We start from the raw sequence: 24,014 nt of genomic DNA, 5'->3' as shown, positions 1-24,014 counted from the left end.
CGGATTCAAAAGAAAAAAGCAGATGCTACTGTAACCTTACTAAAACATTCTGCCCTTCTTCAGAGCCATAACAACGAACCCTTCGGTAATGTCTAGGAAACTGCACTCAGTTGAGAGAGAGAAATGTGGCCTGGGAGAGAAACACTGCTGACGTCTAAGCTCATCTTTGACACTGAATCCTTCTGACACCTGTGGACTCAGTCTCCCCAGGGATACTGATATTTCCTTCACAGTGAGGGGATGAGGAGAGAGCCGTTGACGTTTCTAGAGTGCTTTGACACACACGGAGCATTTTATAAGGGCTCAGTGTTGGTGTCTGGGAGCAGTACTGCAGAATACCAAAGTATTTCTTGTACGTTTCTCTTTAAGAAACACGAGCTTCTTCTGATTTAACTTTCAGCATTTTTGTAGTGACAACTGCCCTGCGCCATCTCTGCAAACACAAGAATTGTTTCCCTGGGGTTCTTGGCTAGGTGAAGGGCCACACTCTTTGGTTAAAAAAAAAAAGAAAAAAGGCCAAACCAGCCTCTATAATTCAGGCTCATGAATTTCAAGTGGCCAGCTGAGTAGCTCCAGGACATGAACTGTATGATAAGGGCCACTAGATTGCTGATCTGCCACATTGGGGGAGTAGAATTGGGTAGAGAGTTCAACAGATCCTGTTGAAATATTCCTCCTTCTCTAGTAATCCCGAATGACGCGACCAAACCTTAACTCATGATGGCCTTGCATATTCTTTTGCCAAGTAGATTTGAGGCAAACTGTGGCCCAGACTCTAGGAGAAATGTCACTTCAGAGAGGGGAGACAGAAAAGGTAGACGTGAGAGGAAGCACCAGAGAAAAGCAGCCCAGCAGCACGTACTGCCTAGCGATGCAGCCTGCGTTGTCCCAATGCCAGTAAGGTTGACCTCAGCAGAGAGTGTGACATTCACATCCATTCAACAACACAACAGCCTGGAAAAACAGAGGCAGGAGCTTTCTGCAGCCATCACACATGAGAGGGAAGGCCTGCACTCATCCCGGCCAACACGGCTAATGTCTCAGCAGCACCAGAAAATTTCAGACCACACCATCCATGTGTGCGTCAGTACCATCCCCCCACTCCCCGAGAGCTAAGCCCAATGTGTCTCTACGCCAGGTCTGACACAGGCGGTGACAGGACAGGCTTCCCCTGCCCTGCTCCCCACCAGTCTTCTTCATCCCTGGCCTGGAGGAACAACCTCTAAGGGTGAGGAAGGAGCTGAATCTCCCTGGCCTATTCAGTGCTTGGCCTCTCTGCTGAGCTTTCTAAAGAAGGGACCAATTACTACAGATAGCTGTCCAGGAAGTGGTGGAAAATGTTTCTTCAATACACATCAGAGCTCATCAGATCACATTCTTCTATGTCAAAACATGCAAGGTGGCCTGGCTACTCCACCCATGACCATCACAGCCATTCTTGTTTCCCAGCTCCTGTGACAAAACCAATGAGCTGATGCCTCCAGGCGTTCCCATGCTTGGCACCAGGTTCCGTCCATGCTAGCAGGCTAATGGACTTTCCACATGTTTTGCAGACAGACCCATTTTATGTGCATACATGAGTCAGCCTGGAAAGGAAGTTTTGGTATGTGAGACTCTGAGGCAAGGACGGCAAACAGAAGTGTGGAAATGGTCTTTTTCCAAAACACTGTGAATTTCAATAACTACAAAAAGCCCCTGAGGTCTCTCTTGTCAGTGACTCCCCAGCCAAAGGCTCCCTCAGGCTATGTGTCATAGGAGGCTGGTGATAGGTCAATAAGCTGAATGCTATGGATATTGAATAGGGTTGCCAACCCTCCAGGACAATCTTGGAGTCTGCAGGAATTAAAGATTAATCTTTAATTAAAGAATATGTCATGTGATGAAACCTCCAGGAATACATCCAACCAAAATTGGCAGCCTGACGGTTGAAGCCCACATTTTCAGCAAGCCTCCCTTTTGTGCTTGTGCTCCCTCCTTCGTATGCATAGCGCTTGAGTTTGCACCGGCAAACAGCACATATAGGATCATGTGTGCTCAGCAGCCCAGCTCATGGAGACAAATAGCGTCATGCACAGTGCAGGGCACTACAGAGGCAAAAGGAAGAACATTACTCGTTTTACTTCATGTGAGAGAAACAAACATTTCTGGGGCTAGTGCAGCTGTAGCATGCCTATAAAAAGCCACAAACCAACGTATTAAGGACCCTGACTTCAGCTGGTGCTAAAATAAAGGTGGTTTGGGGATATCTGACTTTATGGTGAATTAACAGGCTTTACTTAGTGTCATACCCTTTTCAAATACATGGAATGTTAATAGTATGGGAGCTGTCTCATGGTACATTGACACTTCAAGCTGGAGGTGTAATTTCCAATGTGAGGAGACCTACCTAAAAATAAAGTGTAGCCATGGAGCAAGGCCAGTTAGCTGCCCTGAGTACATACCTAGAGCCTCAGTCAGGATCATCCTTCGGGCAGCTAGCCTCTGCCACCCCTTGCGCTGCTGCTCCAGCACAACTACCACAGGTACGTTTCCTCAAGCTGGAAATGACATCCCTAGCTCGACACATAGACATACACTCACTTGGAAAAGAGAGAACAAGCAGCTTCCTTTAACCACTGCTTTCATGATCCCGGAGTCCTGGGGAGTAGCGCACAGGGTACAGGCGTGTGAGTCATGGGTACGTTCACATCTCCCTGCCCAAATGTACAGTAACTCCCATGTGTTTGTGACTGCTGAGCAGATGAGATGTTCATTCATTTGATCCCAGATCAAAGGACGTGTGGACAACCTGGCTGATCAGTGGAGGCTGAACATGCTGCTGTGCGTGGGATTTGAGTCTGGCTCCACAGTTCAGTCACTTACTCCCCCGCACAGCATGAGCTTGGGGTGTCTTTTCCAGACCTGGAGTTACTCCCCCTCTTACTGCTTCATAGACTTCAAAACCAGAAGCAACCATTATGATTAGCGTGTCCGACCTCCCTACATAATACAGGCCAGAGAATTCCACCAAGTGATTTCTGCATCGAGCCCAGTGATTTCTGGTTGAACTAGATGATATCTTTTAGAAAATGTAAAGCTTCAGGTGATAGATACTCAGGGAAGCTTGAATGGGCTCTAGAGGGGAATGTGCATAACCCAACTTGGCAAAGAGAAGGGTTCTTCAATGGGGCAAAGTAAAGGACCGGGAATTATCTCTCCCTCTTGCCTTCTCAATGTTTCTTTGCTCATACTATGGAAACGGGCTGGAATGAGAGTGTGCGCTGTGATGTGACCTGTATCTCCTCCTGTGGGAGCAGAAGGGACCGGAGAGCACTGACTGAGGAACCATAACTGGCAACAGAACTTTATTTCAGTCAACTCCTATTTTGTTTTTTAAGGGGTCTGATCACATTACTATGTAAATGCTGTTCCCAACTATTCTACCTCCCTTGCAACCCTATCTAGGAAGGGTATTATATCAAATGTCCCACGTAGAACTCAGCATGGGATTCTGTCCTTAGTAAGCAGGCTCACTTTAGTTCCTCCATATTGTCTGCTTGTTACATGGCTAGACCACAATTCTATTCATTATACAGCCACTCCAAGCCGGGAGTGAGCATTAAAGGCCAAAAAATCAGAACAAGACAAAGGCCCAGAGCCTTGTCTAAACTTGGGGAACCTCCCTAGTACCGATGGGCTTGTACTACACTCCAGAATTGCCAACTCTTGCAATTTTATTATTAGACTCAACACGTTTGTTATTTTTCTCAAAGCCTCAGCTCATGCAGCTTTGTGAATACAGAACTATGTGAATACTTAGCAGTCATCAATATAATAATGAAAAAGTACGTTTCTACCCCTCATGGTTGTAGAGGAGATTGCAGGCTAAACACCCACAAACCAGAACGGAAAGAAAATGAAACCCAAATGTACTGTTCTTAAAAATCTCATTATTTTAAAGTCAAATCTCATAATATTGAGGCCTAACTAGTAAGCTTTGAATGTTTAGGACTGGCAGTACTGAACCTCCCAGATCCATACGCTCCCCGACTTTGGGGAAGTTTACATACAGATACAAACTTTGCCTATATCATAGACTGAACTGGAAGTCCATACTCCAGAACTAGGCGTCAGTTTGGCTCCAAACATCACAGGTGGGGTCCAGCTCTTTGAACATTAGGTATGGAGTTGCTTTGTGGAAGGCTGTGAGCCATTCCCTTTGCTCTTTGATTTCTCTAGTGGCTGGTGTAATCCTTTCAAATACCCCAGGACAGAATGGATGGTGGCTCTTTGATGTGGCTTGAGAAAGTTTTGACAGTTTAAGTACTTTATTCCTGGCACCATGAAGCTAAGGTCCACCTGAGGGGGCTCAAGTTTTATTGGCTAAGAGTCACAGGCCTTGGCTGTCAGCTGTTGCATTCTCCCCTAGCTCTGATAAACCATTGTGGTGCATTCCCTTATTTAGTCAGGGACTCTCTGCTGACTCCAGTGCTTTCAGTACATCATTTACACCATACACCACGGGCCCCTAAGGAGAGGCTCATTCCTGTCTAGGTAATGTAACTTTGAAAGGCTGAGCACATGGAGATACAAGTAACATTGCTTAAGAATGTGAATAGGCAGAATAGTTCAGAAAAATGATATGAGAGTTTCAGTTCACGTCTCAGCAGACAAGTGCCTCTGTTAGTTGAAGGGAGAGCTCAGAAGTGCCTCACAGAACACAGACAGCAAGGCTATTTAGAAGTCAAAACCTTGGAGCAACCATTTAACTGGCAAGACGAGAATCTCACACACAATTTTAATTGAGGCCAGGCTTTGGGAAAGAAAGTCCCAGAGTGTTTTCCTGTACCCGCAACTTCATCCCATTTCTGTTATGCTACTTATACACTGCCTGGCCTCTCCTTAAATTATTTCAGTGGAAGCACTTTGAATCTATGTTATAAAGCTGTGGAAAGATGTATGGTCAAATAGTAGATTTTAGATGTTGTATAGCCCAAACATAAAGCTGTGCTAATTTTGATTTGTGTTTGTCTCTAGTAAAAAATCTTGGTGCTTAGATACCTCCATGTGAGGCGCCTATAGATAAATCAGTAAAGTGTGGCAGTGATTTCTTCCTGCTGTCACATATCTGGGTTTCCTGGTGATAATAAATACTATATGTCACATGCCAGCTATATTCTGGAGGATATTTGTTAACACGATACACAACTTTCAAGGTGTTCAAAGACAGGGTCAAAGCTACAGTGTACACATTACAGAACATATGGAAATGTCCCTTTAAAAAACACTGCTTTCATTCCAGTTGGCTAAGAAGTGCTAGAATTTCATTTGGCTCAGATGCCAAATTGCAGAGACTTGATGGGGTCACGGAGAGCTGAGTGTGACCCAGAGCAAGAAGGGGTTGCTGAATTTTCATTGTAGATCTGACCCTTTTAAAAGCCTCCTTAGGCAAAGAAGGAAATTCACTCTCCTTAGCAATTGTAAGGACTGCTTTGTAGCTAATACTTTGAGGAGGTCTCAGACCACCAGCAAACCAACCAAGCTGAATCACTCAAGTCTTACTCAGATCCAGGCTTGCGCCCTCAAAAAGCAGCCAGGCTCTGTGCCTCATCTTGGGTTTTTATTTTTAAGGAGATGAAAGCTGTCCCTCAGCTGCCTGTTTTCGAAGGGATCACTTACCCTCTGCTTGACAAGTTAGCACATAGCCTGCATTCTAGCACAGATGCCATCAGGTAACCGCACAGACACCAGCCTTCCTAAATTGCACAGCTCTCAGTAGCTCTGAGTTCTTTCTGCTGATCAGAAACCACAGGAGCTTCTCAGGGAAGCAGAATGCCAGCCTGATACACAAGCCCTGTCAGCAGCTGCTCGAGGCCTCATGTATTCGGGGCCTCCGCTGCACAGACTCAACAAATCTCGGGCTGGCCTAAGGGGAGGGCAGATTTCCAATCAAAGCCTAGCAGCCTGGAGAGCATCTTTCACTAGGGTCAGCTCAAACTGAAATACTGGCCTTCGATGCACATGTACTATAGTTATTTCTCTCGCCTGAGTACTATGACCCATGCAGAGGATCTCACACTGCCAGTTCACAGGGGAACATACTCACAGAACAAAGAAGGGAAAATCAAAGACCACTCTTTGGAATGGGCAACATTCCCTGGCACTGTGATTCCCACTTGAATGAAACATCCCATACAGGTTCTTGCCATGTAGGCCTGTGCCTTCTTAGTTTATATAAGCTGGTCATTTGCCTCTGCAGGTATTTTCTTTTCACTCCCCCAACACGATGTTTGTCCTGTAGCCCTTTACACTGGTAACTGACGAATAACTTCCCATGTGGTATCTCAAAACCTCATTTGTCATCTTTCCTTAGCCACATTACCCACACTGCATTATATATTTTCACTTAACGAGCCCCCCAAACGAGGGTAACTGATGAATGAAGAGGGTTGGTTTGTGCACAGCAGTTAGTGAATTCATGCTGTACCACACCACACCAAACATCTGGGTTGCAAGCCAGCGTGACGGTCAATCTAGTTTTCACTTGACACTCGGCAACATCACAAACACATTAATTGGGCTTAACTGAGAGTCTCTGCTCATTAGACTGGCTGTTGTAGGTCTTGAATGAGATATACACTGGCAAAGCTGTGTAGCAGATCCGGACTGGAACAGCAGGGGTTGCAGCCAGGTGGAAGGGCAGTGCCTTGACAAAGCTGCGAGAGGGAAGCCTGCAAACAGCCTGCCCACACTTAGCCAGTACATTCAGGGTTACACTACCATAACCTCTACCATTTTTCACTAAAATCATGAAAAGGAAAATCAAAATTTTGGAATGTGAGGTGACATTACAGGGAAGGCTGCTGGATTTCTAATTTAGAAAGAACTATAATGGGACCTATCAGGGCCAAAACAATACAGCTCTGGAAGGAAAGCACGCAACTGTGCCATATTCTGGCAGGAGATGCTCAGAGGCACATCCGAGAAAATCAACAGCCAGCAGGGGGAAGAAACTGCAACCCAGTTTCTGATCCCTTAGAAACAGTGCACAGATGCTGCTCCAGAGACATTTCACAGCAAGAGACATGGAAGAGGCGTGACCCAGGGCTAAAGTGGTCTATTACATGTTTGTTCCCTGATCTCTCAATGCTTGTTACATGTAGATTGTCATGCTCCAAATAAAGGTTTGGGTTTTGGTAAGAACGTGGAAGCACATTTGGGCATAGACTGTGCAGCATAGGTGTGGGTTTATCTTTCTTCACACCTCTGCAGCTTGCCTGAGCCGCCAAAGCTGCAAAGAGCTGGGGTTTGGGCAGGTTCTAGCATTTTGGGTTTGTATTTCACTGGTTTTACCATGCCTCAAGGAACCTTTTATGGGGCCCCCACAAAAAGTGAGCACTAGTGTTTCCCTTTCTGAATGGTGGAAATGCTGAGAGGAGGCCAAAACTTGCTCCTTAAATGGTTCTTCGAGGTGTAAAAAGCCGGTGAAAAATCACGATCATGTACAAGGACACAGATGCTCAGATTTATTCACGTTCCTGCAGAATCTGACTGCTTGGCCTGAGAAACCAGACCCCAATGATACCCTGGCATTCCCACATAAAGATAAGCACTATCCTCTAAATAGAGGAGTCATGTAGCCTTCCCATGCAGCTAAAGATATTTCCATAAGGACCAGAAGCCAAGATACTGTTCATCAATTGGAACCAGGGTTTTGTGCTGTTAAATTCTGCCCTGGGGTAAGCCAGGCAGTTCCACTGACTTCAATGCACTTTTATATCATGATCCAAGTGGCTCTTTCTGTATTTTGATCCCCCAGATTCACTAACCTAGAATTTGTGCATTAAAGAAACTCTGAAGCCACCTTCCCATTTCTGCTAAATTCCAATGTTGCTTCCTTCATAGTCCACAAATTTCAACCCTTAATTTGCAGGTATGTTCCACCTTCATAACATCAGTACATTTACCCAGGTTTCCCCCAGTTTGCCTCATTGGCAAATGCCCTGCTACACTCTCAGATGAAGGGGCTGTTGATGGTTCCCTCCCCATACAGGCAAGGGGCCAACTCCCCTTTCATCACACGCAGCTTTGTTGGCAGTGCAGCTATCCTGATAGAGTCATGAGACATGCCAAGGTCTCCTGCTTCAGCAGGTAGTCACACTAGGCATTAGGATGGAGGATTTTGGCCAGGGTGTTATGGGTCACTACTGGCTGGATAGGGAGGTTTCCCCAGAGACCCAGAATCTCTGGGTAGCTCTGATTGGAGATGAGGGATTGTAAATCCTCTTAATACTGAAAACAATTCCTCTCTCTCGAATGGTTTCGGGAGGAACTCCAGGAAGGGATTGTCTAGGTCACCCGAACACCGCGTAAGGTCTCTGCATTGCTGTGGAGTCACTAGGGGGACACACAAAGGGGAAGGGAGTTGGGACAGGGCTGTAGCAAGAAGCCAGCACTAGCCCTGGCCCTGACAGGTCTCCAAGTGAGGGAGGATGGTCTAGTTGCTAGGGAGCTAGGCTAGGACTTGGCAGACCTGCATTCAAGTCCCTGCTCCCACAGACTTCCTGGGTGTCTTTGGGCAAGTCACTTAGTCTCTCTGGGCCTCAGTTCCCCATCTGTAAAATGGAGATCAGAGCACTGCCCTGCCTCACAGGAGTGCTGTGAAGATAAACACATTAGGAATTATGAGGTGCTCAAATGCTCTGGTGATGGGAGCCACAGAGGCTATGTCTACACTGCACTTACAAACTCACAGCTGGCCTGTGCCAGGTGACTGGGGCTTGGACTAAGGGGCTGTGTAATTGTTGTGTAGACATTCGGACTCAGGCTCTAGAACCCTGTGAGATGGCAGGGTCCCAGAGCTCAGGCTGCAACCTGAGCCCGCATTTCTGAAAGTCTACATCAGTTAAACAGCCCCTTAGCCTAAGCCCCATGAGCTTGAGTCAGCTGGCATGGGCCAGCCATGGGGATCTAACTGCAGTGCAGACATACCCATAAATATTTTAGCTAGATAGATAGCGCTACCTGCAAAAGTGTACAGAAGCCCAGTGGTAAGACTGATGAGAGGAGAAACACCCTATTGTTAGGAGAAAGTGAATGATTACTTAGCACTTTATAAATATTAGTCAACTAGTTCTCATGCCCTCAGAAAAGTATTAGACTCATTTTACAGGTGGTAAAACTGAGGCAGAGAGCAAGTGCCTTGCCCAAGGTCACAGAGAAAGTCAGTGGCAAAGCTAGAGCTCAAGAGTTTCTCCAGTCAACATTCCGAGCATTAGATTTTCTCTAGCCCTCAAAGCTGAGATTAAAGCAGGGGGAAGGGACACATTAACAAAAAAGATGCTGTGAGCAGGGATGCTAGCCCCTTATGAAGCAAAGGCAGAAATTATGGCCCCAAGGGTAAAAATTCACTGAAACTGACTTGATTGTGACGTGAGCACAAGACAAATCTCTGCTCCCCCCTTTCCTGAGTCACCCCCCCTCCTCATCTGCACCCCCACATCTGGGCTGGATCGCCTGCAAGGCCAGTCCTCTTCTTGCAGCTGCTCGAACACAAATTTGCAAACAGAACAAATTGCAGGCAGGAGTCAGAAGCCAGAGCAGAGCTCTCAGTATTGGGTCAGGCTCCCTGAGCTAACTGTCACCAGGGCAAACCCAGGCACTGCAGAAGCGAGGCTGGCATTGCCAGGTATAGACTAGGGCAGCACATGAACCTTGGCAGGTTCTGATTGTCACTTTCAGTTTAGGAAAGGACATACATTTGGTTTTAGATAGGCACCCAGCTGGAGAACCAGACACGCATGCTCAGAGGCAATCTATCCACTGCCTCATAATGTACGAGAGGGGAGGACTCATTAAGGAAAAGGGCTGTAATGCCTTATTTCCTCTGACTCAAAAGTTCCCTTAATAGGAAATGGTTTCCAAGCTGTGCTAGCGAGGAAGCCGGCCCCTGTGAGAGCAATGGATGCATTCCAACCCCTGATGGAAAACACCAGAGTCTCCTTTGGATTTGAAGTGTAAATCGTGTCTCCTAAAAAGGCCTTATATAAACTGACCAGTGCTTGGGAAGCAGCTTTGCCGCTCTAACAGCATTATTTATGGCCTTGCATGTGCCTTTTCCAGTACACTACAAAGCAACATAGGAATGAAGAGAGCACCAGGCCCATCCAGATGATGTAGCAGGGAGCACCTTGTGCCAAGACGAACATAGCCCAGTGCTGCTCACAAGTTCAGGCAGCAGCAAAGGGAGGGATAGCTCAGTGGCTTGAGCATGGGCCTGCTAAACTCAGGGTTGAAAAGTTCAATGCTCAAGGGGGCTATTTAGGGATCTAGGGCAAAAATCTGCCTGGGGATGGACTAAATGTGACCTCTTGAGATCTGTTCCAACCCTGATAGTCTATGATTCCAATCATTGCCATCTCCACAAGATACTCTTTTGAAACTTGCCGATATTTTTCTGACAGTCTCTGCACTAACCGAGCATGCTAAAAGCAGCCAAACTCAACATTCGCGCAGGAGCCTTGGTTCAAAACTTTGAGCTGAAATATTGGGCAAAGTATCTGCCTAGCTTCCAAGGGATTTTGATGGTTTTTAAACAGAGGCACCATGCTGTATTTCACCAGGTATTCCCTGCACCTGCCTGGCAATGAGGCCAAGTAATCAAAAAATCATCTCTTGAGAAGCTGAACAAAGTTAAACGGGACAAGTCAAGAAAGAACCATGAGCCACATCCAGGCCAAACTCCCATTGATTTCAATAGCCGTTTGCCTGGGTAAGGAGTGAGTACAAATCTAGTGCCAGATCCTGCCACCCACACTCGCCCTGAGCAGTACATTACTCATGCCACTGAAATCAAACTGGTAACATACAAAAGGAACACTTGGGTTTTTTAAATACATATGGCCAAATCCTTTGGTCCTTAATAAAAACCTCCTATTCTAGATCACCAATAACTCTTTTGATCATTAAAGCTGAATAAACTTTCAAAAATCTAAATGCACTTTTTCACCACTGCTGCAGGTTCCCTTGCACTTCACTTCCATCTTCTGTTTATAGCCCATTTCACTTTGCATCTCTTCTTTGCCTTTGGTAGCATGCTGTTATGTTTGGGTCTCTAACAGTACAGGAAGAAAGATCAATTAAAAAACTCCAGTTATTTTAAATGTGTGCCAATATTTCTATTCTCTGAGGTTTTGCAAGCCCTATCTTTTTTTTTTTTTAATACCAACCTAAATTTATGGCCTGAGCTAGTAGCCAGTGTTGCTTTAAGCAAAGAGTCAGAAGGATTTATTTACAACCTGCAGATGTTTGACAAAATATTCTAAGTGCACAGGCAAAGCAGAGAGAACCTAGCCAAAGTATTTCATATTATTACTTTCCAGAGTATCTTAAACCAGTCTGAGCTGAGACAGCAGTTTCCAAGCTGTCAGTAGTAGAGTTTAGCTGCATGGCACATGAATCCTGGTAAATCATTCAAAAACCCGGGTGAATGTAAAGAGATTGCTGGAGCAGGTCCCCACTCTCTGGAGTGATACGTGGAACTCATTGCACCAGTTTGCCATCTCCCACTATTCAGTATGGTTCCCAACTCAGGGACCTGCCTCCTGAGTGGTGAAATCCAAGCAGAACCTGGCTTGAGCCCTTGATATTGTTTTGCTTGTTAAAATTAGGTTAGGACAATAATTTTGTTCCCCCAAGTCACTGCATGCCCTGAAGCCTTGTGGCACTGTGTGAGGGGAAGGAGTGGAAACCAGGGTACAGCACACACTTCTCAGGAAATGCTGAGATGTTCTGTTTGTAGCCCAATGTGACGAAGATGTGACTATGTGCCCAACAGATGGAAAGCCCTCATTAGAAGACCAACAGCAGCTGCAGCAGCATTGTACATTATTGACCCCAAATCCTGCAGTGACTCTACTGTAAGATGGAATGTTTCTGTAGTGGTGGTTTTGTTGTTGGGTTTGTCTCTTAATAACGGAGGTGTCACCCAGAGGCCAAGCTGTCCCTATGCAGAAGGCCGTCCTGATTTATTGTAGCCAAAACAGACTATTTTTCATTGTGCCCTAGTAATAAAAAAAATCCACCTGCTCCAATGTGTTTCACTGGGGACTAAAGGTGCATCCCTATGTTGTTATCTCCAAACATTTCTATAAATGCTTAAGAGTATTGGCATCTATTAAGGCGTTGATATTTCAAAGAGTGGACCAGATTCTCAGCTGGCATTGTCCCATTGGATGTCAGAGCCATGTGAATTTACAGCTAAAGAGCTGGCCCATCCACCCCATCCTTTTCTGTCCTGCTGAGGTTAGCGTTAATGGCTCGATAGCCTTCCCCCACCCCCTAGGTCCAGCCTTTGTTAGATTTGGGGGGAACAGAGAAATCTGAAAGGTTCACGGGACTTAAGTAATTGAGCTGCGAGATGCTCAGACCATGGCCAATCTTTCTTCCTCACCCCCAAGTCTGTCCTATCAGCTGCAAGGGTTTTAAGTGATCAGTGCAAGCAGCACTATGCAGCAGAGAGGAAGCATGGTTCAGTGGTTAGAGCATTAGTCTAGGGCCCTGGAGATATGGGTTCAAGTCCCTGCTCTACCACAGGCTTTCTGTGTGACCTTGGGCAAGTCACTTAGTGTTTCAACTCTCCATCCGTGAAATGGGGATAACAGCGCTCCCCTAACACACAGGGGTGTAGTGAAGCTATTCAGATAGTGAGGTGCTAGATGCTACAGTAATGGGAGCCAAACAGACACTAAAGCTAGCTTTGTTGCATGCTCCAACATATTGCTCAGCTGCAGTGAGCTCTGCTCTGTGAAAAGCAGGATTCCTAGCTACTCTTCTATAAAACTGCAACAACAAACAAACAAACAATCACAATCAGTAATGAAACCTGGTGCGTTTTTAGTGCCTTCGTCAGAGCTGGAGCTCCTACCTGGAGACTGCAATCTCAGCTTTCTGCCGGGCGATGGCCGCGGCCCTCTGAGCCCCTTCCATGCTCCTGTCTACCTTCTGCCTGATCTTGGAGCTCTTCAGCGGTATTACCCGTTTCTTCATGCCTTTGATCAGGACATTCTGCCGATATTTGCCTTCTTCCTTCTTGCCATCTGGCAGGGTGGTGCAGCCGTAGCCATGCCGCACGTTGTCCAGCCACTCACCCTCGTACTTCAGGCCGCTCGACCTCTCGCTCACCCCGAAGCCCGAGCGCTTGTCATTCTTCCACTCGCCCATGTAGGACTCGGTGGTGGTGGCATCGATGTCAGACTCAAAGGGCGGGAACTCCTCCCCTTCCGCCCCTTCACCCAAGCTGATGGTGGAGGTGGCATCGCTGGCAGCAGAGCTGATGCCACTCTCGCTCTTGAGGAAGCTGATTCGGCTCTTCTGGCTGGCCAGGGAGGTTTTGGATTCCGATTTCTTTAACCTCCCCAGCAGGGAACCCCGTCTGAAGAGACCCCCTTTCTTCGGCTTGCTGGCTCCAGCATCCGCATACAGACTGAGGGCAAAGCCTCCCCGCATGATAGTGGGTGACATGAGGATGCTTTCTGGGCTGCCTGCTGGTGAGTCCTGTTGTGGCAAGGTGCCGTTGCTGTGCTCGCTACGGAGGGAAGACAGAGAGGTTCGGAGAGGGGAGCGGACCACAGACGCCATGCCGTATGGGACGCTCTGACGGACGCCGTATCCATGGCGCATGCCATTGGTGAACTGGCCCTGGTACGTTCCTGAAGGCAAGAATAAGGAGCTCGTTAAGCATGACACTTATTTTTCAAACCGAAAATCAAACCATCACATGACATAACGGTTGCCCTTGTGCCTGTGCACCAGCTGCTGCCCTCTGCTGGGAGGGAAAGGTCAGAGCTGCACAAGTGATTATCATCTTGTAAATGTCGCATCCCCTAGAGGCAGGCAGCCTGGAGAACAGATGCAAGCCATGTTCACTGCCCTGACAGACAACAGGTGTTCTCCTTTAGCTCATGTAATTCTGCTCTAATTACACCAGTTATAAACCCAAAATCACTCTAATGGACTCACTCTGGATTTACACCAGCGTGACTGGGAACAGAATCTGGCCCCAACATTTCTGGAATTTTAGGTTGTGTGTTCTACACCTGATGGCTGATAGCCATGGTATTCGTCTGCGTGTGCACAGTCTGTGATGTAAACAACTCTTCTCAAGCATCATGATGGCCCCTTCCAGTCCACTTCCCTGCTCCACTGCTCCACTCTTGGTGATTCACATTATTGTCCACGACTAATACTGCATAGGGTGAAAATGACTAATGTTGTATAGAGCGAACGTGATCTCCCCAGGGACCAGCCACATATTGGGCTGCCTAGCAGAGGTGGGAAGTTAACTGAAGGTTGGGAAGAAGGATGATCTTGTGGCCGAGGCACTGGGGTCTGTTTTTGGCTCTTCCTGTGAGTCCTTGGGCAAGTCACTCAGCCTAAGTTTCCCATCTGAATAACAGAGATAACGACACCCTCCTACTTCACAGGGGTGTTGAGAGGCTAAATACATTAAAAGATTGTGAGCTGCTCAGATTCTAATATGGTTGGGCCCAAAGAAGCATCTAGATAGACCAAAACTGTCCTCAAAACGCTGGGGAGACTCTAGGAGACAACTCTAAAAGCGTCTGTCTTGGAGAGCAATTCCTGCAGCCCTTGAATACGCTGCCCTTCACTGTTCCCAGAACAAAGCCCACAACCTATTGTTACAATGGATAAAGCTCTGAGTTTTAGAGATAGGTAGAAAAGAGAGGCAGCCACACCTCAGAGGCCCTCCAGCACTGACCCTAGGCTGGGATGTTTGCAGGGTACCTTCTCCCTTCCCCTCACCCCTTTGAAGGATTTGCATTACACTAAATTTCCCTCTGGCTGAGGAGAGCTGAGGGTGGCTCCCTCAGCATCCCCATGTGGAAGGAGACAGAACGGGGCTCATCAAGAGTTACACCAAGGGCTCCCTTTCCAGTCAGGAGTGAGCAGGCTGCCTCCCTAGCACTCCCAGATTCTGCTGGCCTGGGAGACCAGCTTCCCAAAAGCAGCTCTCTGCTTGGCAGTGCCATGTGATTGGAGGCCTGACCCAAAGCTTATTGAAATCAGACTCCCATTAGCTTCAGTGGGCTTTGGATCAGGTTGCTAGGTGCTCTTACTAGACAACCAGGGCGGCTCTTACTTGTGGTCCCTTCATTTACAAATGTGGTCCCTTCTGGATACATTCAACCCAAAATGATTCCGCTGGGGAGTTAAAATGTCCCTCCTGTAGCGGCCTGCCAGCCAGTCAGTTTTCCTCCAGCCATTTGAAAAGATGGCCTCAGATGTGCAGAGTTCAAAAGCTGCCATGAGCCAGCCATTCAGAGCAGAACTGACTTGACAATTCATCAGCAGGCAGGTCTGCAGTGCTGAGAACACAGCGTGGACTGCAGCCTCCCTCACTCATTACCTCAGTGTAGAGTCAGACTGCCCCTTAGATAAGCTACTGTCTTCGAATCATAGAAATGTAGGGCTGGAAATGATCTCTTGAGGTCACTAGTTTATCCCCCCACACTGAGGCAGGGTATATACCTAGCACCACCCTGACAGGTGTTTGTCAAACCTGTTCTTCAAAACCTACAGGGATGGGGGTTCCACAGCCTCCCTAGGCATCCTGTTCCAGAGCTTACCTACCCTTATAGTTAGAAAGTTTCCCTAATGTCACACCTAAATCACCCTTGCAGTGAACTAAGCCAATTTACTTCTCGGGCTGCCCTCAGGAAATATGAAGAACCACTGATCACCAGCCTCTTTATAATGATCTTTTCCATATTTGAAGACTGTTATGTCCCCACCCCGCAACTGTCTCTTCCCTAGACTTTGGGGAAGTCTCTTCAGCTGCTCTGCCACAGTTCCCATTCCTGTAGAACAGAGACAGTAATCCTGCCTTCTGTCCCAGGATGTGAGTGAAGCTTAGTTTCCTAATGTCAAGCTCTACTCAGAAGGGCACTAGAGAAGGGTTGCATAGGCTACAGGGAAAACCTTTGGGTTTTGTGTTGGGGGCAGGAATATTATTGTGGAGCCTCAATACAGAACGATCGGAAAGAAGCAGTTTCACTGCTGCAGCTGCTTTGGAGGTTTCCCAAGGGGGAGCCCGTTTCCTGGCCGGCCAATACCCCAGAATGCTAATTCTGCTCACACCAGAATCCCTCTCTCCCTCGATTTCCCTCATTCTGTTGATACGGTTGCCTCAGCAACCGGCAAGCCACCAAAAACAAAAGCAGCATTCAGCTCTGCCTCCATCCGTCACTGAGAGTCCGGAATGGGCTATCCCTTTCCAAACCACGGCACAGAACATGGTCCCCTGCACCATACAGCCCTCGATCAGCAGATGAAAGGTGCTAGGGGAGTGCAGATGTTAGATACCACTAGCCTCTCCTAAGGGCTAAGTTTCTCACGGGCAAATGGCCAGCCGTGCAGGGGATATTTTTATGGGCATCTGTTCTAAATGGGCTGCTTTCCATTAAATTGGGACAAGATACAGTGTCAGTGATTTACTGGCAGGTAGCACAGTATGGTCACCCTTAGAGAAGCAAACTCTATGCAGAGAAGGACACAGAAAGCATCCTCCCTGCCATCGCATCAGTTACTGCATGATCTTCTGCAGAGGGTGTAACCACTGCTTAGCTAACTAGTGACATGCATCCGATGAAGTGGGTATTCACCCACAAAAGCTCATGCTCCAATACACCTGTTAGTCTATAAGGTGCCACAGGACTCTTCGCTGCTTTTACAGATCCAGACTAACACAGCTACCCCTCTGATACTTAATTCCATTCACATTCCCTCCCTCCCCTCTCCAGCTCTCACCCAAAGGGAAGGATCAGCCTGGTTCCAAAAAATTAAATTCCACAATCTATTAGTCAACCCCAGGATAGTCCTGCCCAGGAGATTGTTTCCGATTCCTTCTTTGGCAATAATGGGCGTGAATATTTTACAGACTCCCTGGCCAGTTCTGCCAAATAATCTTTACTCCCAAGCTGCCGGTTTCATTGAAATCCTCTTTGAGCCTGTCAGCAGGGTGTTAACTTTCACACTCCAACAGGGAACAGAAGTGGTGCCCAGGTGCAGCAGCAGCACAAATCCCTCCCTCTGTGCCTCTCTCCAGCTATCTAAGTTCGCACATTGTACTCCTCAGCATAGTGCCTGAACGCCTCAACCCTGAGCTAGGAGAACCACAAAGGGGGGGAAGGGGGAATCCAAACTTCACTTAGTGTGGGTTTCTCTGTTGAGGCCGCTAAACAAAAGGCTCAGTTAGAGCAAAGAGTTGGGGTGTGAAGTGGCCACCTGCCAAACGGGAACAACCTACCATGGCAAAATTCTCTTCATGCTGTTTCCTAGCATGGTTTGGAGAAACTGCTTTAGAAAAGAGACTGTATGGTCTGGTGGGTAGGGCATGGATTGGGCGTCAAGAGACCTGGTTTCCATTCCCTACTAGGCCACTCACCAGCTGTGGGGGCTTGGGCCCCTCTCTGACTCTCTGTAAAATGGTGACAATGATCCTTTATCAAGTTTTATTACTCATCTATAAATAAGTTCACATTCTGTATTTGGATGGCCCTTGAACTCATCCACTTTGTCTCTGCTTGTGCTGGGCTTGCAGCCTGAAAGTGGAGCTGACACATAATATGGAATGACATTAGAGACCTTTCTGTAGGACATTAGTGACCTTCAGCCTCTTTCAATGCCTTAGGGATAGAAGACTTCATCCAATATTGGTTCAATATTAACGAGCTTGAAACTGAGTTCTAGCAAGTCTCTGAGGCCCAGAGAGTTTAAGCGACTCCCCCAGGGTCACACAGCGAGTCTGTGGCAGAGGCAGAACATGAACATCTCCTGCCTCTGCCACTGACAAAATCCTCTGATGGCTACAACTGTGCTCTGACCACTAGGAAATGCTACCTCCCAGCCACATTCTGTAAGCACACGTTCACACTGGAGGGGCAGGATTTTTAAAAGCCCAGTTAGATGCCCATCTCTTACTGACTGTCAATGAGATGTGTGCCTAACTCCTATAGGCACGTTTGAAAATCCCACTCTGAGTCTTTAAGTGTGTTCACTGGATCATTTTAGAGCTGGTTTAGAATAGTTCAGTCAGCTCGATTTACATATAGATCGGCTGGCCAGTGAGTTTACACTCAGTTTAAGCTGGTTTTGGTACTGGCCATACTTCCCAGCCCACCCTTGTTAAAGATGAATTTGTTTCAAACAGCTAAGCTCACGTGGCTAAACGCCTCATGTAAATGGGGCCTGAGCACAAACCCCAGACCGAGCAGGCAGTGAAGATGAGGCACTGAAAGTCCTTGACTGACTCACAGCATGTTTTTGGACAAACTGATTCCCTGTAAAGTGCCTGGCCCCAGCTTTGTGTTTTTCCATGTCACATCCCAAGCCACGATTTATAGCCTCTCTTAGAGCTTTCACCCTCTTACCCAGCAAAAGCCATAAAACAAACTCCAGAGCCTCGCTGGGCAACTGCTGAGCGTAGGTGGAAAGCCTGAGGCAGCTGCCGCTGTGTAGCACTGAATAATGAAGCAGGAGAAAGACAACTTCTTCCTGCACCAGCCTGCCTGTCACATAGCAAAGGACAGCAGATGGTGATCAGTCAAGGAGACAGGGATGCCCATATCCTCTTCCTAGCAAGATCCCCGATCAGTGCAAGGGGAGCAGGGAGGGGCAGGGAGAAAGCCAGGGAAAGGAGTGTTGACCAGAAGGAATCAACGTTAGTGTCAACCTTTACTCACAGCTCACTAGCCTGCTAAAAGACACAATTCTCCTCTCACTTATGCTAGTGTAAAACAGAAGCAGATTTCATTGCAGTCAAGGGAATTACAGTGGCATAAAAACAATGTCATAGGAGAAGGATGCCCAGCAGTTAGCCCAGGGCAAACAGAAAAGGAGGCGAGGTCAACCATGAGTAGGGATGAAAGGGATACAGCACTGAGTCACCTCGCTGTAAATAACCACCTTTGTGTCCTTGAAGACAAAGCCAACGTGGACCCAGCTAACACCTATGGAAAGGCCAGTCTGAGTATTTGCCAAATGTGCGTTCCAGGTTAACATTAGGGTCAGCCTATGGTAAGCCATAAACACCTGGAGCCTGGCAATCAATTAACAAGGTATGAAACTATAGTGAAGACATGCCCTAAAAATGAGGCAATGTCTTAACTGGGGGGAAAAGTTTGTAATTTTAATCCATGATAACCAACATGGGAAAATCTTAATGTAGACAAGATAAGGGTGGTTTTAACATATGTTAGTGGGACTCCTCTTTAGGGTTTAAACTGACAAGCTAACGTGCCAGAACTACAACTGCCTTGTCAACATTAGGATTTTAACACATGGAAGCTACTCTGGGTTAAAAATGCACCCACCTTTTATTTTCCTAGTGTAGACATATGCAGAGTGTGCAGACAGGGTTTTGTCCTGGTTTAACTATATTGGTTTAAAAACACACCTTGCACTAAATTGCAGAAAGTTTGTACAGATTCAAGCCCTTAGCTAATTAGTATGTGTAAATCATTTTAAATTCCCTGGATAAAAGCAGCTGTAAAATGGAAATGTGTAACTATTTATTCTGCACCATTAATACATGTGGGATTAGAACCATGTGCAAATCAGCCGTCTTCCACTTTGTGAAGATCAAAGCTGGTTGCAGATTTTTTAAAAGTTAAAAAAATTAACTACAAAGGTAGGTGGGTTGGAAGTGGGCCTGTGGACAAAGTGTGTAAATTTTTTCCTAGATATTTCCCCCCTATTCTGGCCAGCTTTAGTGAAATCCACATTCAGAAATAGTTATATGTCTGCACTCCCTCCAGCAACAGCTTTCCTCTGAGGAAATCACAATATTACCCCCTCTGCCTGGGCTGGGGCTGGGGCTGAGGCTGAGCCGAGGATTTGTACCTGACCAGGTTAGACATTTTAATGGAAAAACTTCCTCTCTTCTTCCTTCACCTTTAAAAAAATAATCAAATACACTTTTTTTTTTAAATGGTCACAGTAACAGGTCTCAGCCTCTGAAATCTCCCATTTGCTTTCCTCCAAAATCAGAGGCAATAGAAGAAAAGTGCAGCAGTTTGGAGACCCCTGAAAATGTGAATCTTGTCCCTGATGGGTCAAAAACCTTGAGTACTCTCATTAGAGTCAAAAGCTTGGTGCTGGTAACCAGGGATTTAGAGCTGGCAACAGCTAAAAAAACCTAATAGTCTTCAAAGCGGTTTTGAAAAAATGCTGTGTAATAGCATAATCTTCTTGGTATGAACAATTGTCTAGAGTTGGAACAGTAGATTCCTCAGAGGTGAGTGGAGGCAGAAGGGAAAGGAACAGAGACCTGAGCTGGAAATCACATCTGAATAAAGGCATAGCCCTGATGCACTCAGCCTGGTCGCTTTCCTCAGATCCACAGAGCTGTGATAATTCCCAGCTGGTGTGAATGTGGATTGTCTCATTCCACAATTCAGAATGGGCATTCCTCTCTCCACTACTCCCTTGAGAAATACAACTGTTCACAGGACCAACGGTGGCCGCAGGAGAGGGGCAATTAAAGGAGACACACAGCTGTGTTCTGTCCAACCTGGCTAAAAACACCCACTCATCACTGAGCTGGAGAGAAAGCAACGGCCCTTTCCTGCCAAGGCCCATCAGGACAAGCCCACTGGTGCAAAGCAGGGAAAGGAATGTACAGAGGCAAGTGGGAGTGGGTAAACAGAATCAGATTTTCTTTAGTTCTTCTTAATGGCTTGTATAAATTTGTGAACCTGCATAAGGGTACTGGCCAGAATGAGATCTGGTGCAGGCAGCTATTTAAGTCTCTGCCAGCAGAGCTTCACCAGTGCATCTTAGCCTTGACATACAGTAACCGCTGCTACTCCAGTCCTGAGCGCCACACAGATCCACCCTGACCCACAGTTACCCCAGCCCTGGACCCCAAAATCTCAGCCAACATGTGATGTGGAAAACCCTGTATTTAGAACTAGAATGGGCCACAGCCTTGCTTTCCCTCTTGACTTAAGTTAAAGCTGGAACACACAGATCTGCAGAGGTGAAAGGCCAGAATGTTAATTTGCAGAGTCACTCAATCGCCAAGAACTTCCCATTAGTATTAACTCCCACATTAGCAGGGCCAGGGCTGAGGGCTGATAGATGAAGTAACAGGGTGGATGGAGAGATGGGTTGATTGTTGTTTTTATTTCCAAAAAGCCCAAAATGCCTCTATGTCATCATCAGTGGAAAGCTTTGCTGTTTTTTTAATGACAAGAAATCCTACAAAATGTCCCCTTCCTCTCTTACACAAAAGATACCATACCTGGCTCTTAGTAACCCCTGTTAGGAGGCACATATGGGAGTCTGGCTGGTTTCTGTGTTTTTAGAGATTTCTGGGTCTGCTCCTAAATGGAGCTGGCCCTTTCTATTTATATACGCACAAGATGGGAAGGATCAAGTTGCAGAGCGGATTAATCATGGTTTCTGGAGACCTCAGTCTCAATCACTCTGATTCACAAATGGATTGTGTGTGCCCTCTGCTTAGGTTGGATAATATATCACACCTTCCATAAGGAGCTGTGGTCAATTAGTACAGAGGCAGGATGATCCACAGGTCATTGATGGGCTCGAAGGCCCGTGCTGAAATTTGAGTGCCACATAGTGTATCTCACTTCATGAACCAGGGTCCATTCTTCAGGAGACACCACCCTCTTCCCTTTCCACACTGGGCATAAGGTGTAAGATTAAAAAAAAAAAACTCTCATTGTAGTTTTAAAGAGCTTACTTGCCAGCTTACTGGCAACAGCCAAAATCATATCTCTAATTCTTACAGTCATAAAGTTTCATGCACAGATACCATGATGAGAGACATCTTAGAAGTACTTAGTGTGATGGACAGACAGATTAAATAGACACACAAGTAAAACAAACTAATGAAAACATAGTGCTTGCTGTTAGAAGAAGTCATCTGAGTGAGGATTGATTTAAAATAGTGCATAACTAAAAAGCATCAATTTTGGGGCCAAATTCAGCCTTGGTAAAGCTCCACTGCAAAGACAACATGGGCTAGTGGACAGGAAACTGGACCCTGAATAGAACGACTGGGAGTCTGTTCCCACCTCTGCTACTGACTTGCTGCATGACCCTGGGTGAATCACTTATCCTCAGTTAAACAGTGATGCTTTCTTTGTAAAGCACTTTCAGATCTATGGAGGAACTGTACTATATAAGCCCTGTTATTGTTATTTTTGGGGTCAATGAAGTTACACTAGGGCTGAGTTTTGCCCAAACTTCCAAGTCCCTTAGCTGTCTCTGAGGACTGCAGCTCAGAATCAGTAGGAAGCGTGAAGAATTCCATATACATTTGCTATCGATTGTCTGCACTTGACAATACACAGAACTAGCAGCAAAATCCCTCAGCTCCAGCTCTAGGGAAATCCTCCTCTAAGCTTCAGTCCCCTCTCAGCTTGATTATTGCTGCTAATTCCCTCTTTGATGGCTTCCACATGGCCCAGGTGCTCAGACTCCAGAATATGCACAGCCCTGCTGCTGCTGCTCACCATCTGGTACATACAAAGAAGCATGGCTATATCGCTCCTCTCCCTGGTTTCCTTTCCAGGTTCCCCATTCCCTTCAGGGTCCAAAAAATTGCCCTCCCTGTTTTTAAAACTCTGCACAGACTTACCTTGGCCAACCCCATAGACCGTCTCTCTTTTCTTCTCCCTCCTCCTCCTCCTCCTCCTCTAAGTACACAATTTCACCACTGTTGGTGCAAGAACCTTCATGAATTCCAATCAGCTGCAACAGCCTTTCTGTACCTCTTCACCCCACTGAGTCTTCAGTTCATTTCATAGCTCACCTGAAACTAACCTCATCATTTCTTTTCACCTCTCCACTGGTCTCATGACAACTGAATTTAATTATTTCCCCACGAGATGAATTTACACCAGTGCTTTCTCCCAGCTCCCCAGAAACAGTCATGCACTATTTAATACTGTTTCAGGCCACAGCTTGAACAAAAGACATTTTAAAAAATTATACAATCATTGTATTGCAAAACGGGTTGAAGACCAGATTTTTACATTAGCAGCTTCTTCTGTGTGGTTTAGTATGATCAAACAAACACTGAGCCCCTCCAGACACCCCCATCTCTTCCTTGAACAAAAAAATGATGAGGTTTGGAAATAATGTCAGAGACTGAAGCTCAAGCAATCGTTTACTCAATGCTGTAACATGCTTAGCTCATTCCCACACACAGGGCATTCCTGATCCTAGATCACCTTCCCCTTTACCTATAAAGCACTATTCTCTTAAAGGGCTCCAGTCTCACTCTTTGTTAACAGAACTATATCACGATGCTTTGAGTTAACCACATTTAAAAAAAAACAAACATTCATGTTCTTATATGTGTTACGGATACATTAGGTGGCATGGTCCCTAATGAGTCTGGGTTCTGCTTTAATGTTGAACCAGACTCAACGAGTGTAAGTGACACTACTCCAGGGGCAATTCTGTGCCGCTGTGCACACGCAGAATTCATGTCCCCCGCAGGTCTTTCCTCCCACACAGAAAATGGATTCTGCTGGGGGAGACACTGCAATTACACCTTTCATTCACCAAGGGCTGCTGTGGCACCAGAAGAGAGGGCAATTGACTCAGGTCCAGAGCAACCAGCCACGGAGAGGGAGGGGTCAGAGGCTGCATCCCTCAAAGTGCCCTGTCCATTGGAGGAGGCACAGATATGGGGGGAACAGACAGAATGGGACACACAGGGCTCCTGGGGAGTCACATAGACTGGGGTTCAGAAGGGCTACTGGGAGGAGACTGGTGTGGGGACACAGGAGCTAATGGGGTGACAGCATTGACCCTAGGGCTGAATAGGAGTGGGGGTGCAGGACCACATGGGGACAGGGAGGAGGAGTGGCTGAGTGGGCATGCAGAGACACATGGGGATGGGGGGGAGGGAGGTGCAGGGACACATGGGAATAGGGGAAGGAGGGGTAGCTGAGTGGGGAGGCAGGGACACACATGGATGG

At 46.7% G+C, this 24,014-nt stretch overlaps 1 protein-coding gene across 1 annotated transcript in view; it reads right to left on the bottom strand.

Moving 5' to 3' along the window:
* Nucleotides 1–24,014, bottom strand: part of JPH2 (junctophilin 2) — a 66,648-nt gene that overhangs the window by 37,493 nt on the left and 5,141 nt on the right. The window contains exon 2 of the mRNA XM_050917309.1: nucleotides 12,905–13,688. Coding sequence (XP_050773266.1) covers nucleotides 12,905–13,688 — 784 coding nt within the window. The remainder of the gene's footprint in view (nucleotides 1–12,904; nucleotides 13,689–24,014) is intronic.

The sequence above is a fragment of the Gopherus flavomarginatus genome, chromosome 11, assembly GCF_025201925.1.
Source record: "Gopherus flavomarginatus isolate rGopFla2 chromosome 11, rGopFla2.mat.asm, whole genome shotgun sequence".
Taxonomy (NCBI): domain Eukaryota; kingdom Metazoa; phylum Chordata; order Testudines; family Testudinidae; genus Gopherus; species Gopherus flavomarginatus.
This window is presented reverse-complemented; position numbering and strand designations above follow the sequence as displayed.